This window comes from Falco cherrug, chromosome 2 (assembly GCF_023634085.1).
Source record: "Falco cherrug isolate bFalChe1 chromosome 2, bFalChe1.pri, whole genome shotgun sequence".
In the NCBI taxonomy this organism is placed as follows: Eukaryota; Metazoa; Chordata; class Aves; order Falconiformes; family Falconidae; genus Falco; species Falco cherrug.
In genome coordinates this window covers 37791615-37812202 of record NC_073698.1, presented here as the reverse complement: position 1 = coordinate 37812202, position 20588 = coordinate 37791615, and the positions used below count along the sequence as shown (strand labels likewise).

Sequence of the window (20588 nt, the reverse complement as noted above, 5' to 3'; positions counted from 1 at the left end):
ACTAATGCACATTTTCCAAAGAGGTATTGCTCACCTGTAGAATAACTTTAAATGATTTAAGAAAAAAAATATAAAATAATTGACTGGAAGTATTTTATAAACTAAGCCATGTCTGATGTACCCCTTTTACCATTGAATATTTCTAATACGTAGAAATCAATTGCTTCAATGATTTTTCATTTGTTAAAAACAATGTAGAAATTACTTCTTAGTGCATGCACAAAGGCAGTATTTCCTGTAAATAAATCAGCCATTTCATCTAGGATTATGGAATGTAGTTTGTACTGATAGGTTTCTTACTTCTCCCCCTTCTCTTCCCCCTTTCTTTTCTTTTTTCTAATGTGATTAGAAGTTAGGTATTTCTTGCAGGAAAAACAAGCCCTTTGTTTTCTCTTTGTTATTTAAGTTGAAGGTTTTTTTCAGAAAACTTAATTGCAAGACTGCAAAGTACAAAACTGCTTTAAACAGAAGAATGAACTTTGCAGTAGCTACAGGCTAATGTGGAAAGCTTTATTTTTATTTGCTTTTCTTCCCCTTTAGGTAGGATATACATGCATTTCAATGTTGTTACAAAAAAGCCCCAAACTGGCATATTGCAGGCAAGGTACTGAAGATGTGGTAATTCTCAGAAAACACTGAGAAAGATCTAGCCATATATTTTTGTGAGACTTAAAATGGAATACTTTGGTTTCAGTGTTCTTACATTTCTATTTATGTAGGTTTTAAAAATACAATTTAAGTATTAAATAAAATACAGCTACTCTTATTTAATATACAAGTAAAGAGTATTTTCATTTGAAGCCAGTGTTGCTATACAATTCTGTCCCTGGGGAAAGGAATCCTGAGGCACAGCATTCCAAAGACTTTTATTGGATCTTGAAGGAAAAACCCAAATTTATTTGGTAATGTCAAGCTGGGCTTGGGTTTAGTAAATCATAGTATGGGTTGTTCTATTCATATCTCCACGGAGGTGTTGCCTGGTAATAAAAATAGGCATAAATATATTGTTGGGCATTTAATAGAATTAATGAATTAAACCGAAATGTTACATAAAATGAGAAATACCTGTAACAAGATAAGATAACAAATGAAAGGCTAGAGGGAATACTAACATTGTAGCAATCTGACTTGATTTCAATTATACCCCCCCCATCCCCCATTTTAAAGCTAAGGAAATGTTTTAGATAAGGCGTAAAGATTTCTGAGCAGTTGATGAGAATTTTAAGTTGTAGTATTTTTCTGGCTCTGAAAGAATTTGTTATTGAAAAAATATTTATAAAAGTTCTTATTTTAAATGCCTTTTAGCAGTCCCCAGATCTTTACTGATAATATATCTATGTCAGAATTAATTGTTGAATTGTAAAAGTCTTGGCTAGTTGTGTAATTAAAGACTGAATGCTTGACTAGTAAATTAAAATATTCAGATTTGTTGTGTAACTGTTTTAAATTTTAAGGTGTCCACCTGACCTTTTAACTGCATGTTTAACGGCCTTCATGTACCCTTCCTTTGAGCAAGTGGTTACTTTAAGTTTTTGATTTTGAAATACTGAAGACACAACTTTTTGTGCTTGATGATATGTTCTTTCTCATAAAAAAAAAAAAAAAAGTGCAGTGACATTTGTAAGCTTTGACAGAGACAGGTAAATATTTTTCACTTTTCTTCTAAATGGTGTGTACATACCAAAAAAAATTCCAATTTTTTATGTGTCTTGGAAGAAAATGATCTCTTTGCAGATAATACAAGATCCCAACTGTTTTTAAAGTACCTGTACCTGTATTTAAGCCTGTTTTTTTTAATTATTATTATTTTTATTTTAGTATGGATATTCGAGTCTGTCCACCATTTTTGGATCACACCAGGTTTCCCATCATTAAGTAAATCATAGTAGTTTCTTGTTTCACTTTAATCCAAGCAAAACTAGAAAATGCAGCATGCCCTTTCAAGATAGTGTCCCTGACACTTGATTTAGCATGTGGCAAGTTGCAAAATATTCAGGAATGCGTGTGTCTTTGTGGACTGCTGGAATTTTGGTTTAGGCATAAAGCAAATAGTTTCTCTATGAATTTTTTGATGATAGAAATGCAGTATTTTGAAGAACAGAACAATGAGAAAAGATGAAGCATGTGTAGCCTTCTTTCTTCCAGCCTGTTTAGACAAAGTTGTTTTGCATTTGTTTTCAGATGTATGAAGTAACACCAGTATACAAGTTGCCAAAGAGGCAAAAGATTGTGTTGTTACTGCTTGAATAAAAGAATTTTTTACAAGCATCCTGTACTTATTTGATACCAAAAATATAAAATAATATATTGTATATATAGTATCAAATATAAAAATATGCTATAAATACACTATATAGTATCAAATAAATAATAAAAATACTCATTTAATAATAAGTAAGAATTGTAATAATTTAAATGCATACTGGACTGAAGTGAGGAACTCTTTCTAGTCCTTAAGGAAAGGAAACAGTAACATGGTGGGTGGGGTGGGGTGGCGTGGGTGGCTGGGAATCCAGAATCTACACAAAATTGCCCTAATTGTATTTTGGAAGAAGTTCAACTTAAGGGGTCAGCTGTCTTCTTGCAGCTCAGATTTATGCAAAACTAAATGTTTCTAGGAACTGTCCTGGATTTTGTGCTATTCATTAGGAAAACTAGTGAAACACAAGGGAAGTAAAGTTTTAGTGTAGTATAAAATGTTGGTCTTCAGCTTTTTTTAGAATTCTAAGGTTATGAGTTTGTTTGCTCTTTGTCATTAATTTTTGCTTAGGTAAAATAGCTTTGATATCAAGATGGTTACCCACTGATTTTGTAGCATTGTTCCTGCCAAAGCTGCTGGGGATTCACCTCGTGAGTCTTAGCTGAAAATAACAAAACTGTGGTAATCCTGGCTGAGCTTGGGTGACCATAGTAGTACTGTATGCACTTGTATGTGTGAGTGCTTGAATTGTTTCTTAAAGCAATTTTTATTTATTTAAACCTCTAGTGTAATAGGAAATGTCATTTCTCACAGATGTGGAACTGATTGCAGTGATCAGAGCATTTCTAGGCAAGAGCAGTCCCTGTGTCAGAAATGTCAATGAATAGCTGCTGTGTGGCTTTGAATGTAGTTCTGCATCTGTTCTTTTTGACCTCTGCATTTACGTTGGAATGAATGAATTGTGATGAGGTTTTGATAGCAGTTAAAGCTGTTGATTTAATGATGAAATCATCGAGAATTTGGCCCTTAACCTTTTGCAAAGGTGAATATTATTTTGGAACCAATCTCAGTGCAAAGCAGATTCTGCTGCCTAGGATTAAGTATTTGGGAATTGAGGAACAGAATTATGGATCAAATGCATATATCACTAAAAAGATCTTTCTAATAGACCAGTTTGAGTATGTTTATAAATTATTTAGGTAGTGTTAAATAACTCTTTTATGTACTTTAGTTAGTGCGTGTGAAACTCTCCGTGATTTCTAGGAAGACATTATGCTAGCAATGGTTGTGATAGACTGGTTTATCCTGGCATACTTAACTGTTTTTGTCTGAGTTGCTAGGGAAGATGGATAAGGATTTTATGGTTTTGAGTGTCATCTAACTTATGAAAAGGTTGTATAAGAGCTTTCAGTTGCTCAGATTCACGTTGTAAGAAATTTTTGTGTCTTAATTTTGTAAAAATAAGTTTCATAGTTAAACAACTCTGTCATTGGATGGCATTTAAAATTACTTTTTTTCTTCCCCCTCCCTATTCTAGGAAGATATGAATTTAAATGAAGACAAGAAAATGCCACTGAGAGAGAAGGATTTTAATACCAAAAAAGAAATGGTGATGCAATATATTAGCACTGCTTCAAAGTCTGTAAGTAAATTTCTCTGAAGTACACAAAAAATGACCTAATGTTTGATTTATTTCCTATTGGAGGGAAAGTTTTGACTAACTTGTTTCTCATAAATGCAAACATTTTTAAAGGACATTATTATGTTGTTATTTTAGAAGCTGCAATGAAAGATACTCACTTGTACTTGAGGTGTATCTTCTGTACACAGAGCAGAACAGCATTTCTTTTTGCTAAAGATATGCGGCTATTAGTGGAGATGGAAAGATTCTCTAGAAAACTTCTTGAAAATGTTTGATGTGAACCTTTTTTCTTCTCTAGCTCTGTTTAAAAAGAATTCCTTTACTTAGCCTTTTTTATACTTCAGCACAGAATTAATGTTGTGATCCTATGTAGTAGTTGATAAATGAAAGTGTTGCACATGAACCCAATTAGTGTTCATTTTTTAGTTCTAGTGATAATTACTGATTGCTTTAGAGAAGTGCAAGGGGTTGTATACTGGGCAATTTAAGGATTAAGTTGACGTAAGAAAAACCGCTTTGTTTTTGCAAAGTGGGGACTGGCTGCAGTGCTAAATGCTGCAGTGCTAATACTGGTCTCAGATCTTTTGTTTGTTTTAGGATTCATGTATTTGATTCTCTGATTCTCACTGCTCCATGCACGTAGAGATACCAGTAAAAATTGTCCATATGTAAGTATAACTAAATACTGAGAAAAGAAGACATTAAATATAGTAATTTAAATGAGGTACACTTATTAGTGTGGTACTCTAGCACTTTTAGGAAGGTAGATGTCTAGTGCAGGACCTAACTGTCTAGAGATTGTTTTAAGATGAGCTTATCAAAACTAAGTCCTTTTATAGCATGAAAGTTCCTTTACACCAGAAGATTAAGAGGTATAGCCTGGTTTTATTTTTTTAGAGATATTTAATGGGAAATCAGGAAGCTTCAGGCTGGTAAATCTCACAACATTCTTGTAGTTTCTCAACGCAAACCAGCGTGTCATTCCCACACACTGTTGTCTTGCTTGTTTTCATAAAGCCCTCAACAGCATATTTTCCCTTCCATTCCCCTTCTCTGGTGCCAGCCCATGTATCCCCCTTTCTGCTGTAGGAGATCACTGAAGAGTAATTTGTGCAGGGAAACTCTTGTCTTTACTGAACTCTGTTTCTACTGTTGTGTCCTTACTGGAAATGACATTCACCCATTGTATAACTGGGAGGAGCAGTTTCTGTGATGCAGATTCAGCTGTTTGATACAGTAGTGCTGCAGACAAATTCAGCTTGGTGCTGGAGCTACTGGGATGGGAAACTCATTCTGTCACCCTTGCAAAATCTTTGTTCCTGGCATGCTCTTTCATGCTTTAAGTGTGTTGGACTGTTCCAGTGCCTTCTCAGTCTAGGGAGAATAGTGTACTTGGTTAATGTTTTGGTGTACCTTTGATTTCATAGAAGAGTGTCATACTTATTCAGAAGAGCTAAAGTGCCGTATAGCTCCTAACTACTAAGTACAACTAATCCCATCTCAGATGGCTCTTCCTATGAGTGCTACTGCAGTAACATCTTTTGATAGTTCATACTTCTTCAGCTTTAGGGAGACAGGTACTAAGCTATATTGTGTTGGGACAAATATTCTCATTCACAATTGCAGGTTTCATTTAAAGCAATTATCATTAGCAAACCTATTATAATTAAGAACAGAGGCTGCACCTCTAATAAATTGCTGAAAATGAAGCAGCCTCCAGTGATCAAAGTGGACTCCACTACAGTCAAAGCTTCATCATTGACCTCAGTATCAGGGTTTCTGTTTCTTAGAAATGCACAACCCCTTTCCAATATTCACAAAGTACAACTCTGTTACTGATACATCTAGAAATTATGCTGGGTTTGGTGGGGCTGTGCTCAGGTGCTTATTTATATACAGAATACTGTGACCCGCTTCTGTGTATGCATGCGATATTTAGAATGAATGCATCTTTTAAGGACTCAAAGTAACTTCAAAGTAACCAGAGTTCTACTGATGTGCATCGTCCAATATTCATTTCACTCCACTTTGCTTAGAGACTTATTAAACAGTTGGCTGAAAGTATGCTTCTGTATATACGTTTGTCTGTAAGTATGCTCTTAGCATCACTCTTTATAACAAGTTCAGGGGCTCCCTGTAGAAGAATTGCTCAGAATAAACAGTCTTGGGGCTTGGGATACTAGTAGTACTTGCTGGAAATTTGAAAGGTAGCCAAACATATGCTTGGAAGTATCATGCTAGTACTTTCTTGTTTTCTTGTAATGTATAGTGCTTAAATGAAACCTTTATTTCTTCCCTTAAAAACATTATCTTAGAGGTGTCTATCGCATATATAAACCATCATGGCTAGGAAATCCTAAATGAAATTTTTGCCTGTTGTGCTGTCATGTCTTATTTATCAGAAAACAGCAGGAGAAGGGAACAACAGTTGTAGTTAAAGGCTATTATGTGAGTGTGAATTCACATATATCAAAAGCAGTGTGGTTCTGTTTTTAGAGATTATGTCCAATGTATTTTCTGTGTTTTTTTGTTTGTTTGTATTCTGTTTGTATGCATTATTATTATTTGAGGTTAAAAGCTATCATATTTTTAAGTGCTATATAAACACAAAGTTGTTCCAGCTCAGAAAAGTTTTAAAAATCAGTTTCCATGTTATGGAGTTAATACTCAAGTGGAAGTAAAAGCAGTAGTTCTATAATGTTACTCTGCCATAAGTTTTGCTGTTCTGTATGTTGAACACACGCAAACTGGGGTTTTAAAGTGAGTTTTCTTCACAAGATTTCATTTACATTGTGCAGCTTACTCCCTTGTAATGTTTTAACTGAATTAATTAATGCTGACTTCATACTGCATCTGCTCACAGACCAGTTGTTCTTCAGCTGAGCAATTAAATTTCTAGAGGCAATGATGCCTCAAGATATTTCCTGTTTCTCAGTTAACTCGAGCGTTTTGAACTTAAGCAGCTTTTCCCATGCTGAAACATAGCTAATATAATCAGTTTCACAATTGCTACCAAATGCAGCCCTCATTTTATTTAAGCACTGGCAGATGTATCATATTCTTACTATGTTGCAAAACCTTGGTGTTAACTATGAATAAGTGGTACTTGGTACTGTGGGTGTGTTGTACAGACATTCACAGTTTATTGGCATCTTTTGCATATGGTAATGTTCAGGTGGGCAACTGTTGTTAATGTCTGGATGTTGATGTGGCTCTACATTGCTTGTGACACTGTCTTCAGAAAGGCCAGATGAGACTCTCTGAAATGTCATTCTAGTGAATTATAGTCTGGCTGGGCTTTTGTCCCATGTGACCTTTCCACTGTGCACATTGTTATTGATTATATGAAATTACTTTCCAAATATCTTCTAACCATCTTAACTATATGACTGTTGATGCATGGAAAGAAAGCAAGTTTACTGACTACTTATAAGTATTTTAGTTATATCCAACTTGGTCAATTTTACAGCAGGAACTACTGTGGGAAGTCACTGGAAATGACAGTTTCTCCACCCAGGATATTAATCCATATGCTTAGGCATACAAGTAGTGCTTATCAACTAGTCTATGCACTGCAGGAGCTGCCAGAAGAATTTCTGGGACTTTTTGAAATTTCCAGCTGGAGAGCTCCTGTAACGTTCAGTTAAATACTCTGTCATGAAGGCTGCTAGGAGTTTGTTTGGTCATCTTGTCTCTAGTCCGTCTGTTATCTCATCTGTGCAGAGACCAGCTGAGAAGATCCAAGATCACGTAGGGAACTGTATATGCTGCATATGCATGTAGGCACCGCCCTGATCCCCTATTACACCACAGTTGTAACAATTTCCTCCTCCTATTGCAGCTGTAACTCAGTTTCCCCTGATTGTGCCTCAGGAGTATGTCTTGTCTACTCTTAAAATGTTTGCGGATTGTTGCAACAGGATGGATATGCTCTGTATATAAGCTCTTGAATAACCAGAGAGAAACCTTTGTTGCCAATTGTGTGCTTAGCCAGTGAATTTGTAGTGTTTTGGGCAACTCATGGTGAAGTGGCTTTTACATTTAATATTTCATCAAGTCTGATGTTTAGTTCTTAATGTTATGAATGCTTTTTTGTTTTCTTTAGGATCTTCTACATTTAGCTGGGAGATTCTCTCCAGTTATTTTTTCATTCCTCTTTAGACATAGCTGTGTCAAAGCTGTAGGGGAGCTGAGCTTTCTTGCCTTACGGAAGTGCAAGCAATTATATCATCTTGGTGAGGAGCGTAAATTGTTTATGGAATAAGTTTGCCAACTAGATGTTTTTTGAGGAGGTAGTGTTCTGTTCCTGACATTTGCGGCGAATGAAGAGACGGGATGCAGCTTGATGCAAGCAAATGTCAATTTATTGTACAGAAGCACGCGTTTTTATACACTTTCAGAAGCTGCGCGTTTTAAACAGATTGGTTCTTGAAGCTAAGCATTGCATACTAGGCAATCCCTGACTGGTGGTTAACTACCATCAGCAAGGTGTTACCTTTCCTTGGCGCCATCCTTGGCGCCATCCGTCTCCCGCTCCCCTGTGCTCTGTAAACATGCCTCATCATGTTAATTGTTGTCTAGACAAGCTCGAGCACATTCCCCTCAGCTAACTGATTGCCATGCATGGTCCTAGTTTCCAGCCCGCTCCTGCAGACATTACCAATGCATGCTGTTAACTCTTGGACCCAGAGAATATCTAAAGACATTAAAGTTATTTCCCTTGCTGTGGGGCCTTTCTTACTTGAGTATTATGTGCCTATGAACTAAACACAGAACATGAAAGAAAGCTGAAAACACTGAGTTTCTTTTTGTCTGTGGGAACATTGGTTGTTACAGGAGTGGTTTTTTTTTTTGGTGTCTGGGTTTCCTAGGTCTCTAATTATAAGACTCCCCTCAACCCTCATCCCTTCCTGGCCATCTTAAATACTTTTTTGTGGAACAGAGTTATTGGAAGTGACTCTAAGTAAATAGGTATCTCCACTGATTCAGAGGCATGTTTGGAATGACATTCCATGTACCATGTGTACCAAAATACAGCATGATATGCTATATTTTCAGGGTGCTTCCAGGCAGTAGTCTGTTTTTTGGCATCTGGAACATCTGTTTCTCAAGCCTGAGGAAATATAGTTGGAACAGAGAGGTAGTACAGCTCCTGCAATGTTAAGTTATCACAGAGTCATAGAATAGAATGATTGAGGCTGGAAGAGACCTCTGGAGATCATTTTGTCCAACCCCTTATTTAGTCCATTTTGTAATATCTGACAAAGGAGACTGTACAGTCAGCCTGGGCAACCTGTTCCAGTGCTTGAGGAGCCTCATGGTAAAAAGAAACCACCAAGAGGGGAGGGGGGAAGTTTGTGTTTGTCTTGTTTAACCTATTTCCTCTATTTCAATTTGTGCCTCTTGTCCTTTCACTGATAGGGTTCCCCTAAGCCTTTTCTTCTTGGGGCTAAACAATCCCAGTTCTACCAGCCTCTCCTTGTACAACAGATGCTCCTTTAATTGTGTCCACAGCCCTTTCTGGACTCGTTCCAATATGCCCATGTCTCTCTCATGCTGGGGAGATCAGAACTGGACACAGTACTCCAGACAGATATGTCTCGCCACCACTGAGCTGAGGAGAAGGATCATTTCCCTTGACCTTGACTTCACTATGGTCAACTTATCACCCATCAGGACCCCCAATTTTTCCTACAAATGTGCTTTCCAGCTGGTTGGCCCCAATGTGTTGGTGCATGGGATTGTTTTTCCCCAGGTTCAGGTTTTGCTGTTTCCTGTCCCGGAAATTCCTCTGCCCATTTCTCCTGCCTGTTGAGGTCCCTCTGAATGGCAGCACAGCAGTCTAGTCTGTCAGCCACTCTTGACAATTTTTAACTTTACCTCTCTGCTAGAAACTATTTCATTATCTTATACTTCAGGAGCAAAAAAGTTTATTTTTCAACACTTAATCTACCAAAATGAAAAAAATCTCTGTAAAGCTCTGTACAATAACATAATGAGACTATCTCATCATTTACTGTGGATAATTTCAAGTTGTTATTGCACTGCAAGTCTAATTCCCTTCAACTTCTGAATTAAGCCACTAGATAATCAAGTATTATTTAGCAACTCTCTTTAGTTCTATATGACAGAATAGCTGTGCTTCTGCTCTCAAAAAAAGGAGCCTTTCCAATGAAGTAAGTCAAATGTACGTTGTATATGCCGTTGTAGACCTCTTTTTTTTTTTTTTTTTTTTTGTTTTGGAATTCAGGTATGTTCTGTAGAAAATGTATCAGTCCTTCATGTCATAAATGGGCATTAGGTGGAGTACATTTTTTATCACCTCCAAAATTTTGTCTTTGCTACTACTTAAAAAAAAAGGGGGGGAGGAGAGGGTATGAGGATACACTTCAGAATAGGGTTAATGCCTCTTAGATTTGCTATTTTAGTTGTAAATTGTAGAGCTTCATTAGTTCAGCATAAGCACTGCTTTGTTTAAAACAATGGAAACTATATATCCTCCAGAAGAATCATTAATATCTTGAGTTTATTTTAAGCAACATTTGGTAACACAGATACAATGATGAGTCAAAGCTGGTGTCTTTCAACCTGTATTGCTAGGAACATAAAATATTTTTTTGCAAAACTACTTTTGCAGTGCTGCATTAGCTTGCTATTGCATTTTTCCTTTCCATCTACCTGTTCTCTATGTCTCATTTGCCTCCCCACCTGCCAAGAAGAGCAAAACCCAAAAAACAAGGCAATATCCAAATGCGAAGGTTGAGTAAGTGTTATTATGTTATTTCATCAAGTCACATTTGTATTGCACTGCATTCTTACAGATGGCAAACACAACACATGAGGAGCTGGGATTTGTCTTTAGAACTTTAGTGGTTCTAAATAAGTCTTTATTTTTTTTTTCAATTTTTATTTTTTATGTTCTTTTGCTTTAGCTTTTACAGCTAAAGCTAGTCTGTTTTTATAATCCCACCCTCATATACTCCTTGTCTGAAGGATGCAAGGGAAAAGCGTTTTGTAACATTATCTGCAAGAACTCAAGCTACTACAATAATATCCTGAGTACTCTACTGGTGCACTTGTTCTTCCCTCTGTGTTCTCATATGACTGCAGTCACCCTTCTGGACACATGCCCTGTGATCATTTCAGAGCATCTCAGAAGTGTTATTTTTTTGTTTTTTTTCTTCTGTTGAGTATTGAAAATTAAGCTGTTTGCAATGCATAAACAAAATCCATTCATTACAAAAATTGTATTTCACAGAGCGTGCGTGATACACTTGTACGTTTGATGCCTGCTGCTTTTGATTACCGATTATGAGTTTGTTCCTAAATTGATAAATGAAGTCAGAATTTAGCATATATAGTAGATGGACAACAAACAGTTACAGGTTTGGGTACCTGTTCCTCCCCCCCGTTTTTTCAAGGAACAGAAACGAAGACAAAATAAAAAAAATGAATGTATTTTCTGTATTTCAGGGAAGTCTCAAGAAGAGTCGGAAGATTTCACCACAGGAGTTTATTCAGGAATTGAAATCTGGGTCAACAGATGAAAGACTAGTCACTTGCTTAGAATCTCTCCGTGTGTCCTTGACTAGTAATCCTGTCAGGTAACATCATTAACATGTATTGCAAAGATTAATCATATTCTTATTTGTTAATGGATTAAAATTAATGGATCTGTAGATGTATGCCACAAGGTTTTGCAGTTAATGAATATGCATGCATTAGTGAATGATTATACCTTTTTTAAAATTGATAATGTATCTTCTGTAGATCTATTTCTCAGTAGAGTATCTGTACAAGGTAATACTAAAAGAATGTAAAACAAGTGCAGTGAAGAGCAGTTTACCTTGTTTTCTAGTGCTAAATAGTCAAAAAGGTACTTTTATTTTCGAGATTCTCTCCTTAATCTTTTAACTTTGTCAGAGTAATCAATAATGGGAGATAGGCACCTTGGGGTAAGTTTGTTAGCCAGAAAACATTTCTATTTTTAATTGTCCAGTGTGCATCTGGCTTGGCGGAGTTGTTGATGTGGGTTGTGTATGTATTTTCTGTGTAGATGTTTGCTTCTTTCCTTCTATTAATTTGTTTTTGAATTGTATTGTCTTATTTAGAATACATAGTGGTTCACATGGGAAGAAACATGCTTTACATTAACCTGAGTTCTTCTGACAGAATACTTTACAGAAGATACATTCCCCATGAGTGCAAAGCTACTTTTTGATACAGTGTTGCTATCCCTTTGTTTAAAAAAAAAACCAAACAAACCCAAAACAATAACCCACAACCCCAATTTTTTTTTTATTGACACCTTGATTTTTAACAAAGAAAGCTTTTCTTGTGAGTATGCATTTGGAGACAGAAATGCAGAATGTAAGAAATGTGTAAACAAGTTTAAAGCAATCTCTCCTATCTGTTTGATATGACTGGATAGTTTTGTCTTTCTGTATGTGATCCCCTTTGCTGCCCCTTTCAAACATGCCAAGAGCAAAGTTAATCCCCCTCCCCCCAAAACTGATACAAACCAAACCCCATGATCTTGGTGAGGTACTAGTTCTGTCTGACAGCATAGTAAAATGTGGTAGGACATGAAGGAGTGAGGAAGGTGGAGAAATGGTATCGGAATAAGAAATGTGGAGGTCAATAGGAGAGTGGTGTTGGTCCACAATTAAGCCATTTGATAGAGGATGCAAGTTGAACCAGACTATGATGTTATAATAGAGCATCTGATCAATACCAAAAGTGTGGTGATCAATATTATCTGGAAGAACAAAGCACAGAAACTTAAAAGTATTATAGCATAATAAGAAATTTTGGACTAGGTAGGTTTTCCACAAATGTTTCCGTTTGAATAAGGAAAGGTTTAGAAATCTAAGGATATATGAGTACAGGGAAAACAGTAAGTGCTTTTGTGTATAGAGAAAAGGAAAAAAGAATGTTTTCATTTTTATAAGCTTAGTGCATTTTATGTCAGTCCTTCAAAGCATTGTTGATATTGAAGTTTTACATTGATGCTTTTGAGAGATTTGTACCAATAAGTTAAAGAAACTACTATTTCTAGATGGCAACACTGGCTTTAACTTTGTTCAGCTAAATATAAACTATGGTAGATAGAAAATTTGACAGTTGAACCTAAGTCCTAACTTGACCATAATTTATTAGAATTTAACTCCAATTTGAAACATTAAACAGAATGTAAGAGACAACAGAAGAGAACTATAATGTCTGGATTTTAGTGAGACTCATTATTATGTTAATGGATGTATGACCTAAGAATAGGTCTGAGTTTGAGAGGTTAGAATTGGAAGGATAGTGACTGTGGCTTGTAAAAACATGAGAGAAGAACTATTTAAGTAGGCAGCAGTTTTATAAAAAAAATAAAATAAAAATATCTCTACTACTTGACTGTAAATGCATTTTAGTCTACAAGTCAAAAGAAAGGTCACAGCCAATAGAACTTACAGGTTCTGAAACAGGGCTTCTTGTTTATTGACTGGTGTTGAAAAAGACTGTTAAGATAGAATTCACTAGGCTTAATCAGAGCATTAATAGCCTTGATAAGGTTTTTCCATAGGGCTTACGTACAAAAATAGTAAAAATGTAACTGTGGCACACTGTTCTTCATACTGAAAATTTGTGGAGTAAATATTTGTAAACCACATCCCCTTCTTTCTAATGAGTAACAACAATTTATGTTGATTGGATGCACATACTGGTGACCCTGATTTTCCTATCAGCAACCAGACCTTTAAGTAAGAATTTGCTTTGACACATAAATACTGAACTCCAGTCCAGCTGCTATAAATCCATGATTATTTTTATCTCCAACTTCATCTGATATGGACAATGAGAAATAGGTGATGAAATGTTGGGATTTTATTTTGTGCATGTATACTACTTAAGAATAATTTCATGCTGTTTTAACAGGATGAGAATTAAAGTTAATTTGATCTAGCCTGACAATCTTCACATTTGTAGGCTGTGATCTTTTTGACAATATATAATTTAGGGGTTTTTTTCTCTTTTTCCAATTACTATACTTTAATCAAGTTTTTAGTGTTGTTGACATTACAGTTTCTAATGCAAGAACTGGTTCTACAACATTGTTTCCAATTAATCCTTTATGTAAAATGTATTTTTAGGTCACAGAGAATATCTGAATCGAGTGATATTGATTAGTTTGATCCTGTTACTTAGAAAAATATATTGAACTGTATGGCTTACTGCAAAATGTAGTGTTTATTTTCCACGAGTATAAAAAGAAAGCCTCAACAGGAAAATGTGTCCACTGAACTTGGTTAGTATTCTTCAGGTAAATAAATGGGGTGTTTTTACCTCCCAGTTGCGAACACAATTCATCAAAAGTGGTTCAGTGATCTAACTTTACATAGTATTACAGATAACTAGTTATCTACAAGTATTTCTTCTCCTTTTGTTCTAATACTTGCAATGGAATTAGCTTTTTTCATTACGAGGACATTTTTAATAAATTGAAAATAGGGGCACTGATAACTTGGTGTTTTCAGACTGACAAAAACCCGAGTCTTTGCTTTGGATAGCGTAAGTAATCTTTGTTCAGCTGTGGAAACGGAGGAAATGGCAGTAATAATTCAACAGTATTTTAGGCACTTGAGCATTATCAGCATCCTCAGCTGCTGAATTTATGACAAAGTGGTTGTGCACAATTCTGTCTAACACAAAATGTGCTAAGAAACATCTCATAGCATCATCTTTAGGTCAGATATGGCCACTTATACCAAAAACAATTGATAGTTATTTGCCTAATCTGTTTAAAAACACCCATCCAGTAAGGAGAGAATATATTTCATATATATTTTACTTTTAGGATAAAAACATATAAAAGCATCTGATCTGATTCTCTCTTCTTATAATTTTAAGTCCGTCATAGTTCTATATCTAGCAGATATGAAGAACTGTTTAATCCCATTATAGGATGAGATTGGAAGTACTATGCATTTCAAATGAGTGTTGCATCTCCCTTGTGTTATTTCCAGCAGAATAGCTTATTATTTGTCACTGGTAAGGTCCCACCATTATTGGAGTATCTAATTATTCTGGTTACTAATCAAAAGTGGTGATAAATACATTTTACCCAATATGTACAATGGCATGCAAATAGATGTAACAGAACAAATGGTGAGTGGAGAGGCTATAATACAAATAAAGTGAATGTTCTAATTCTTTTACTAATTCTGATCAATGTCTTGATGTTGAACTTCTGATGCGGCAGAGCGGATGCTTCCTTTTTCTGTAAAAGACTTTATTTTGTTAATACATGACAAGAGATTTCATCAGCTGAAGTTTTTTTGAAGAAACTATTAGTACTACAGCCACAACAGAATCTGTATTTTGATGATGAAGATAATGAGAAGTATTACATGTTCATCATGCTAACTGTATCTGTTCTAAATAGAGATGGTTTTGTAATCACTTATTAGATAAAATTAATACTCTAATTTAGAACTGGGAAAGGTATTGAAGAGATACCCGTTATGAAATAATTTTCTGTCTTGTTAGCCAAAGACAATAAGAAATCCAAGGACTTGTCTTAACAGCAGTAGCATGGAAAGCATGGAGCTGTCAGGAAATATTTCTGCCTCTTATGGAAAGAGAAAAGTATTCACGTACTTGTGAATTAATTCCATAATGGACTGTTATAACTTCATCCTTTATAAAAGGAATTTCCTGAGCAAATACTCTACAGTTTTTCTGCTGTATGTGTGTTTTTGTTGCTTCTGCAGCCAACTTCTTCCAGTGGGATTTTGTTAGAAGTTTGAAATTTAAAATATCTGTGCCTGATACAGACATTGAAGTTTAAAAAGCAAATTATTCTTTCTGTTATGACTATGAATGACAGTGTTGTCCATGAGCTTTAGGGTTAGATAATTGACCAAACATTCTAGTTTCAGCAAGACCAACATCTACTGTCAAAGGCATGGCTGCAGTACTGCTGCCACTCATGCAATTACTTGTATTTGCTATCAAGGAGTTTTGAGCAATAGTAAACAGAACTGTGAAGCAGCTGTCTGGTAGAAACAACATGCCAAGGTTTAACCTCACCGAAAGATATCTTTGGCAATAGCTGAAATTTAAAATGTCTATTGTGTTTATGTGGAGATATTCCTATGTATTAATATCTCAAGTAACCACTTCTGCAACTGCCTTAGGTTTTCCCTTCCTTTCTCTGCCATTTACGGTTAGATTCTGACCTTTCCAGGAGACCCTAAAACAGTATGCAGTAGGTATTTGTTTGTTTTCTTTCCTTATTTTGCAAGGGGTTTTTAATTACAGTTCTGTGCCAAAGAATGCTTAACTGTTAGTTTAAAAATTACAATTACTAAATTTAATGGCTACTATGATTTTAAAATCTTTTTTAGTTTAGGGTTATCTAATTGTGTCAATGAGTGAATGTAATGCCTCTTGATCTTCTGTTGAGTAAAGAGTTGATTTTGGGTTTTAAAATGATCCAGTTATATTGCTTTTATTTATGTTGACAATTTTCATTCATTTTCATTAGTCTTTGAAATATCAAATTTTTTCATGTCTATTTTCTTCCTCCCTAGCTGGGTTGAAAACTTTGGCCGAGAAGGTCTGGGGCTGCTGTTGGATGTTTTGGAAAGATTGGTTGAGACAAAAAAGTAAGGATGATTTCATATCAAATTGTCAGCTGTTGTTAATATGTAAACATTGTTTAATTACACTAAACTTTTCATCTATTCAGCCAGGACAAAGTTGTGAAGAGGAGTCAGCATAAGGTTGTACAGTGTTTGAGAGCCTTCATGAATAATAAGGTATGGGATTTTATTTAATCTAGAAATCTAAATTACTACAGTTCAATTAGATAATGTACATGATCAGTGGGTATAAGCCTGTGCAATCTGGAGAAGAGGTGTGCTGGTCAGCTGTGGTTTGAAGTTCTTTCTGCTGCCACTTCCCCTCTGTGGAAATATACTCAGAGAATAGTGTAAATTTTTGATGCTGATGTATGCCCTTATTACAGAGTAAGTGACCCATTTTGGACTTTTCTGTCACTTATTTTTTTTAATTAAGTCTTTGACAGCCATTTGAAATATTTACTTGAGGGAACTGTTGCTGTCTTTTGCTAGACGTTAGATGCAGTCATTTGGACTCCCTCCAACTCTCCTTACAACTGTTCTTCTGTTGTTTAGTATGGCTTGGAAAGAATTTTGGGAGAAGAGAGGAGCCTTCTGTTGCTCATCAAAGCAATTGATCCCAAGCAAACTAACATGATGACGGATATAGTTAAACTCCTTTCTGCAATGTGCATTGTTGGAGAGGAAAACATGTAAGTACTGTCTTTAGCCAGGAATAGGTAATTTTATGATATCCAAAACTATAGTTATACCTGAATAAAATGCAAAAATTCTCAACTTAGTACAGATATTACTTTCAAACCTATATTGTCAGTTTTCAGAATAGCTTTGTCTGTGATTTTTGTTATGGTCATGTCAGTAAGAGTTTTCTGTTTGACATGTGGATGTACTGGTTAGGTGGAACCAGTTATGCAGCCATTCTTTTGCTTAAAATTTATTAGCATTACTTTTAAGGTATCTTAACCATTGTAATCCAATAAGTCATTTTTTGGCTACAAAAGTCTCCAAGGAAACAAGTAATGCTTAAACCTCTAAATTTATACACAACAAGTCGAGGCAGGTGAGTGCCTTGGCAGCATGGCTCTTCAGATAACAAATGAACAGCAAGGTTAACTATCTCCTGAGTGGAATGCTTTTATTTTCTTTCAGCCTTGAAAAAATTTTGGAAGCTGTAACAGCAGCTGCAGAGGAAAGGAATATTGATAGATTCTCTCCTATTGTAGAAGGTCTTCAGGATAACTCAGTTCAGCTGCAAGTAAGCAAATTTTCTTCACAAACCTCTGCAACAAGTAAAAATAAGATTACTTGTTTTTCTGTATTGAACAAACCATTACAATAAAAAGGAGAAGGGATACTGTTTCAAATAAGGGTCAATTTTTGGAATGCTGTCTATAATGTTATCTTTTAAAATGTGGTGTGGGAAGATTCAGAGCTGAGAAACACAGCAGTGTTGAAGATTAATTTGTTGATTTCTACTCACCCAAATCTTACAGACTTTGGGAATTACATTTGTATTGCCTTTTAAAATAAAGCATATGTTAAATATTCAGATGCAAAAATATTATCTCATTTCTGGTGAAATTTGTTGAAACTTAAAGATTAATAGTAAAAAAGCAACTTTTTAGACAACTGCTTTTTATAATTAGTGTTTAGATCAGCAGGAAATCTGTCCCTCTTTATGGTTTCAGAAAACTGCACCCATAGAGTCTGAGGAAAGAAATCTTTCCCTTATTTTCAGTTTGCTTCAGTTGGATATAGAGTTTACCACAGATATTCATGAAGAATAGTGCATTTCAATGGTCATTATAAATCATTTGTTAGAATATAAATATTAACTCACTGATTTTCATGAGATTCAGTTGAACTGAATGCTGTTCATATTTGTTATTCTCTGTGAATATTACAAAAATGTTAAAAGTTTGAAAGAAAGTTTGTGTTGCTCCAGTGTCACCTTTTGTATTAAATAGTCCATGCCTGACAGTAAAGATTACTGTTTGTTTCATCTGGGTCACAGAAAGCCTAACCATAAAGAAATATTGGAAGGTGGAGAGTAATTTGTAGTTGGATTATGCTGGTACCGATGGGATTCTCCTTTGAAAACTTGTTCCTCCTTTTTTATTCTTTCTTTCTTATAATGATAGTGGGGTTTGGGATGGAAGGGACATTTAAAGGTCATCTAGTTCCAATCCCTGTACTGTGAAGGGAGCATCTTTCGCTAGATCAGGCTTCTCAAAGCCCCATCCGACTTGATCTTGAACACTTCCTGGGGCATCCACAACTTCTCAGGATGCAATTGGCTCTCTGGGCTGCAAGCGCATATTGCTGGCTCGTATCTAATTTTTCGATATCTCCAGGTCCTTCTCTGAAGGGCTGCTGTCAACCTGTTCATTGCTTAGCCTGCACTGATGCTGGTTATTGCCCCAACCCAGGTGCAAGAAGTTGTACTTGGCCTTGAAACTCACGAGGTTCACTTGGACCTACTTCTCCAGCTTGTCGAGGTCCCTCTGGATGGCATCCCTTGATGTGCCCATCTTCAGCTTCCTAATATGTGATTTCATGTCTCTTCATTCTAGAATAGAGCTTTTTACAGTTACAGTTACTTATTTAGCTTTTTTATTTGTAGCCTCTGAATAAGTTGCTTTCTAACCCTTTTTAGTAGTCTAGATATTAACTTATAGTATAACTTACTGAGTAAACAGTCTGTCTTTTTTACCCAGTACTGTGAAAAACACTACCAGAACACTTTATTTTCTGAAGTGCATTCTAGAATACGTATTCTAGGAGTGCTAAACTGAGGCCAAACGATTATCATACAAAAGATGGAGGCAGAAAATTATTATTTGACATGAAATCAGTTAAATTCAGTTACTTTGATTTGACAAAGAAATAGTTGTCTTCTGTTTCTTTTATTTGTTTGGTTTCTTTGGATTTTTTTGTTATAGTGTGCATAGGTATCTTTGTGTTACCTGCCCTGAGCAAGAGATCTGATAGCAAGACTGGTTTTTTTTCTTCTTTTCTTTAAATCTTGCTGTCATAGCCATAGTGCGAATCAGTTACTGTGATAGGATAAGTTCAGCTTTGAATTACTGCTCAGTTTTCTGGCAGTAGGAATACATAGCCATGGCGTAGTTTGCCAGGTGAGTTGACAACTGAGGGAAGCACGATCCTCTAATATTTTTTTTCCTTTAATCTTGTAGGTGTTTGTTTATCTTGGCATGGATTTATTACTGAGTTAGAAATTTTTGACTGTAAACCAAATCAAAGAGTTTATGGATTCTCTAGTTCCTTCCTTTGCTTCAACCTTGAAGATTTCTAAATGCCTGTAATACATATAGCACTCCATTACCAATGATGATAGTCAGAGTTGCTTAGGAACCTCAGTCAGTCAAATTCAGGGTCAAGTAAGCTCTCCCCCAAGTAATAATTTTTATTGACTGGAAATGTAGGTTATTTTGTTTGTTCTTGCGTTTCATTTGTTGTTTGTTTTTAAAAGTGTGTCAGGTTGGTATTGGCTTCATATAGAAGATGTTGCTTCTGACTTGGCACAGAAAGATTGTCTTCCCCCACTCCTCCCTTTATTTGTTTTTTTTTCTTTAGAATTTTTTATTTTGCTAATGTATTGAAAGTCATAGTAATTGCCTTTAAGGGTCAAAAAAGAGACTTTATATTGGCAAGGCTGGAGTGGGACTGGAAAGGGGCAGTAAGGAGAAATGCAGAGTAATAATTTTTTTCTTTGAGCAGTGGCTGGGAGGCTCAAACTACGGTTATGATTAGCCAGGACAGGGAGAAAAAGCTTTGAGCTCCAGTTGTACTGGGACTAGAAGGGGGCTGCAGAAGGAAAATGTAGGCTATAAGACAACAAATTTCCTGTTTTCCATGGCTTTTGAGTCTGCATTTTCCAGACTGGACATAAATTTCTTGTAATAATGGATCCTTACCTTAGGCATTTTTGCAAGAATCGTTGCTGTTCTTCAGTATTAAATTTAAATATATGATCTCATTTATTTCTGTTCTCCTTTGGGGTCTGTGTTTCATTTAGAATTTGAGATTAATGTTGTTCAGTTAACCAGTTCATATTCAATATTTTTTTGTTGTTGTTGTTGCATGTTTTAAC

The 20588-nt window shown here is 35.6% G+C and overlaps 1 protein-coding gene across 1 annotated transcript in view; it reads left to right on the top strand.

Moving 5' to 3' along the window:
- The window catches only part of DIAPH3 (diaphanous related formin 3), a 245986-nt gene that overhangs the window by 25990 nt on the left and 199408 nt on the right, over nucleotides 1–20588 (top strand). The window contains exons 4-9 of the mRNA XM_055702362.1: nucleotides 3738–3842; nucleotides 11316–11446; nucleotides 16424–16498; nucleotides 16582–16651; nucleotides 17030–17166; nucleotides 17624–17729. Of these exons, the coding sequence (XP_055558337.1) occupies nucleotides 3738–3842; nucleotides 11316–11446; nucleotides 16424–16498; nucleotides 16582–16651; nucleotides 17030–17166; nucleotides 17624–17729 (624 nt within the window). The remainder of the gene's footprint in view (nucleotides 1–3737; nucleotides 3843–11315; nucleotides 11447–16423; nucleotides 16499–16581; nucleotides 16652–17029; nucleotides 17167–17623; nucleotides 17730–20588) is intronic.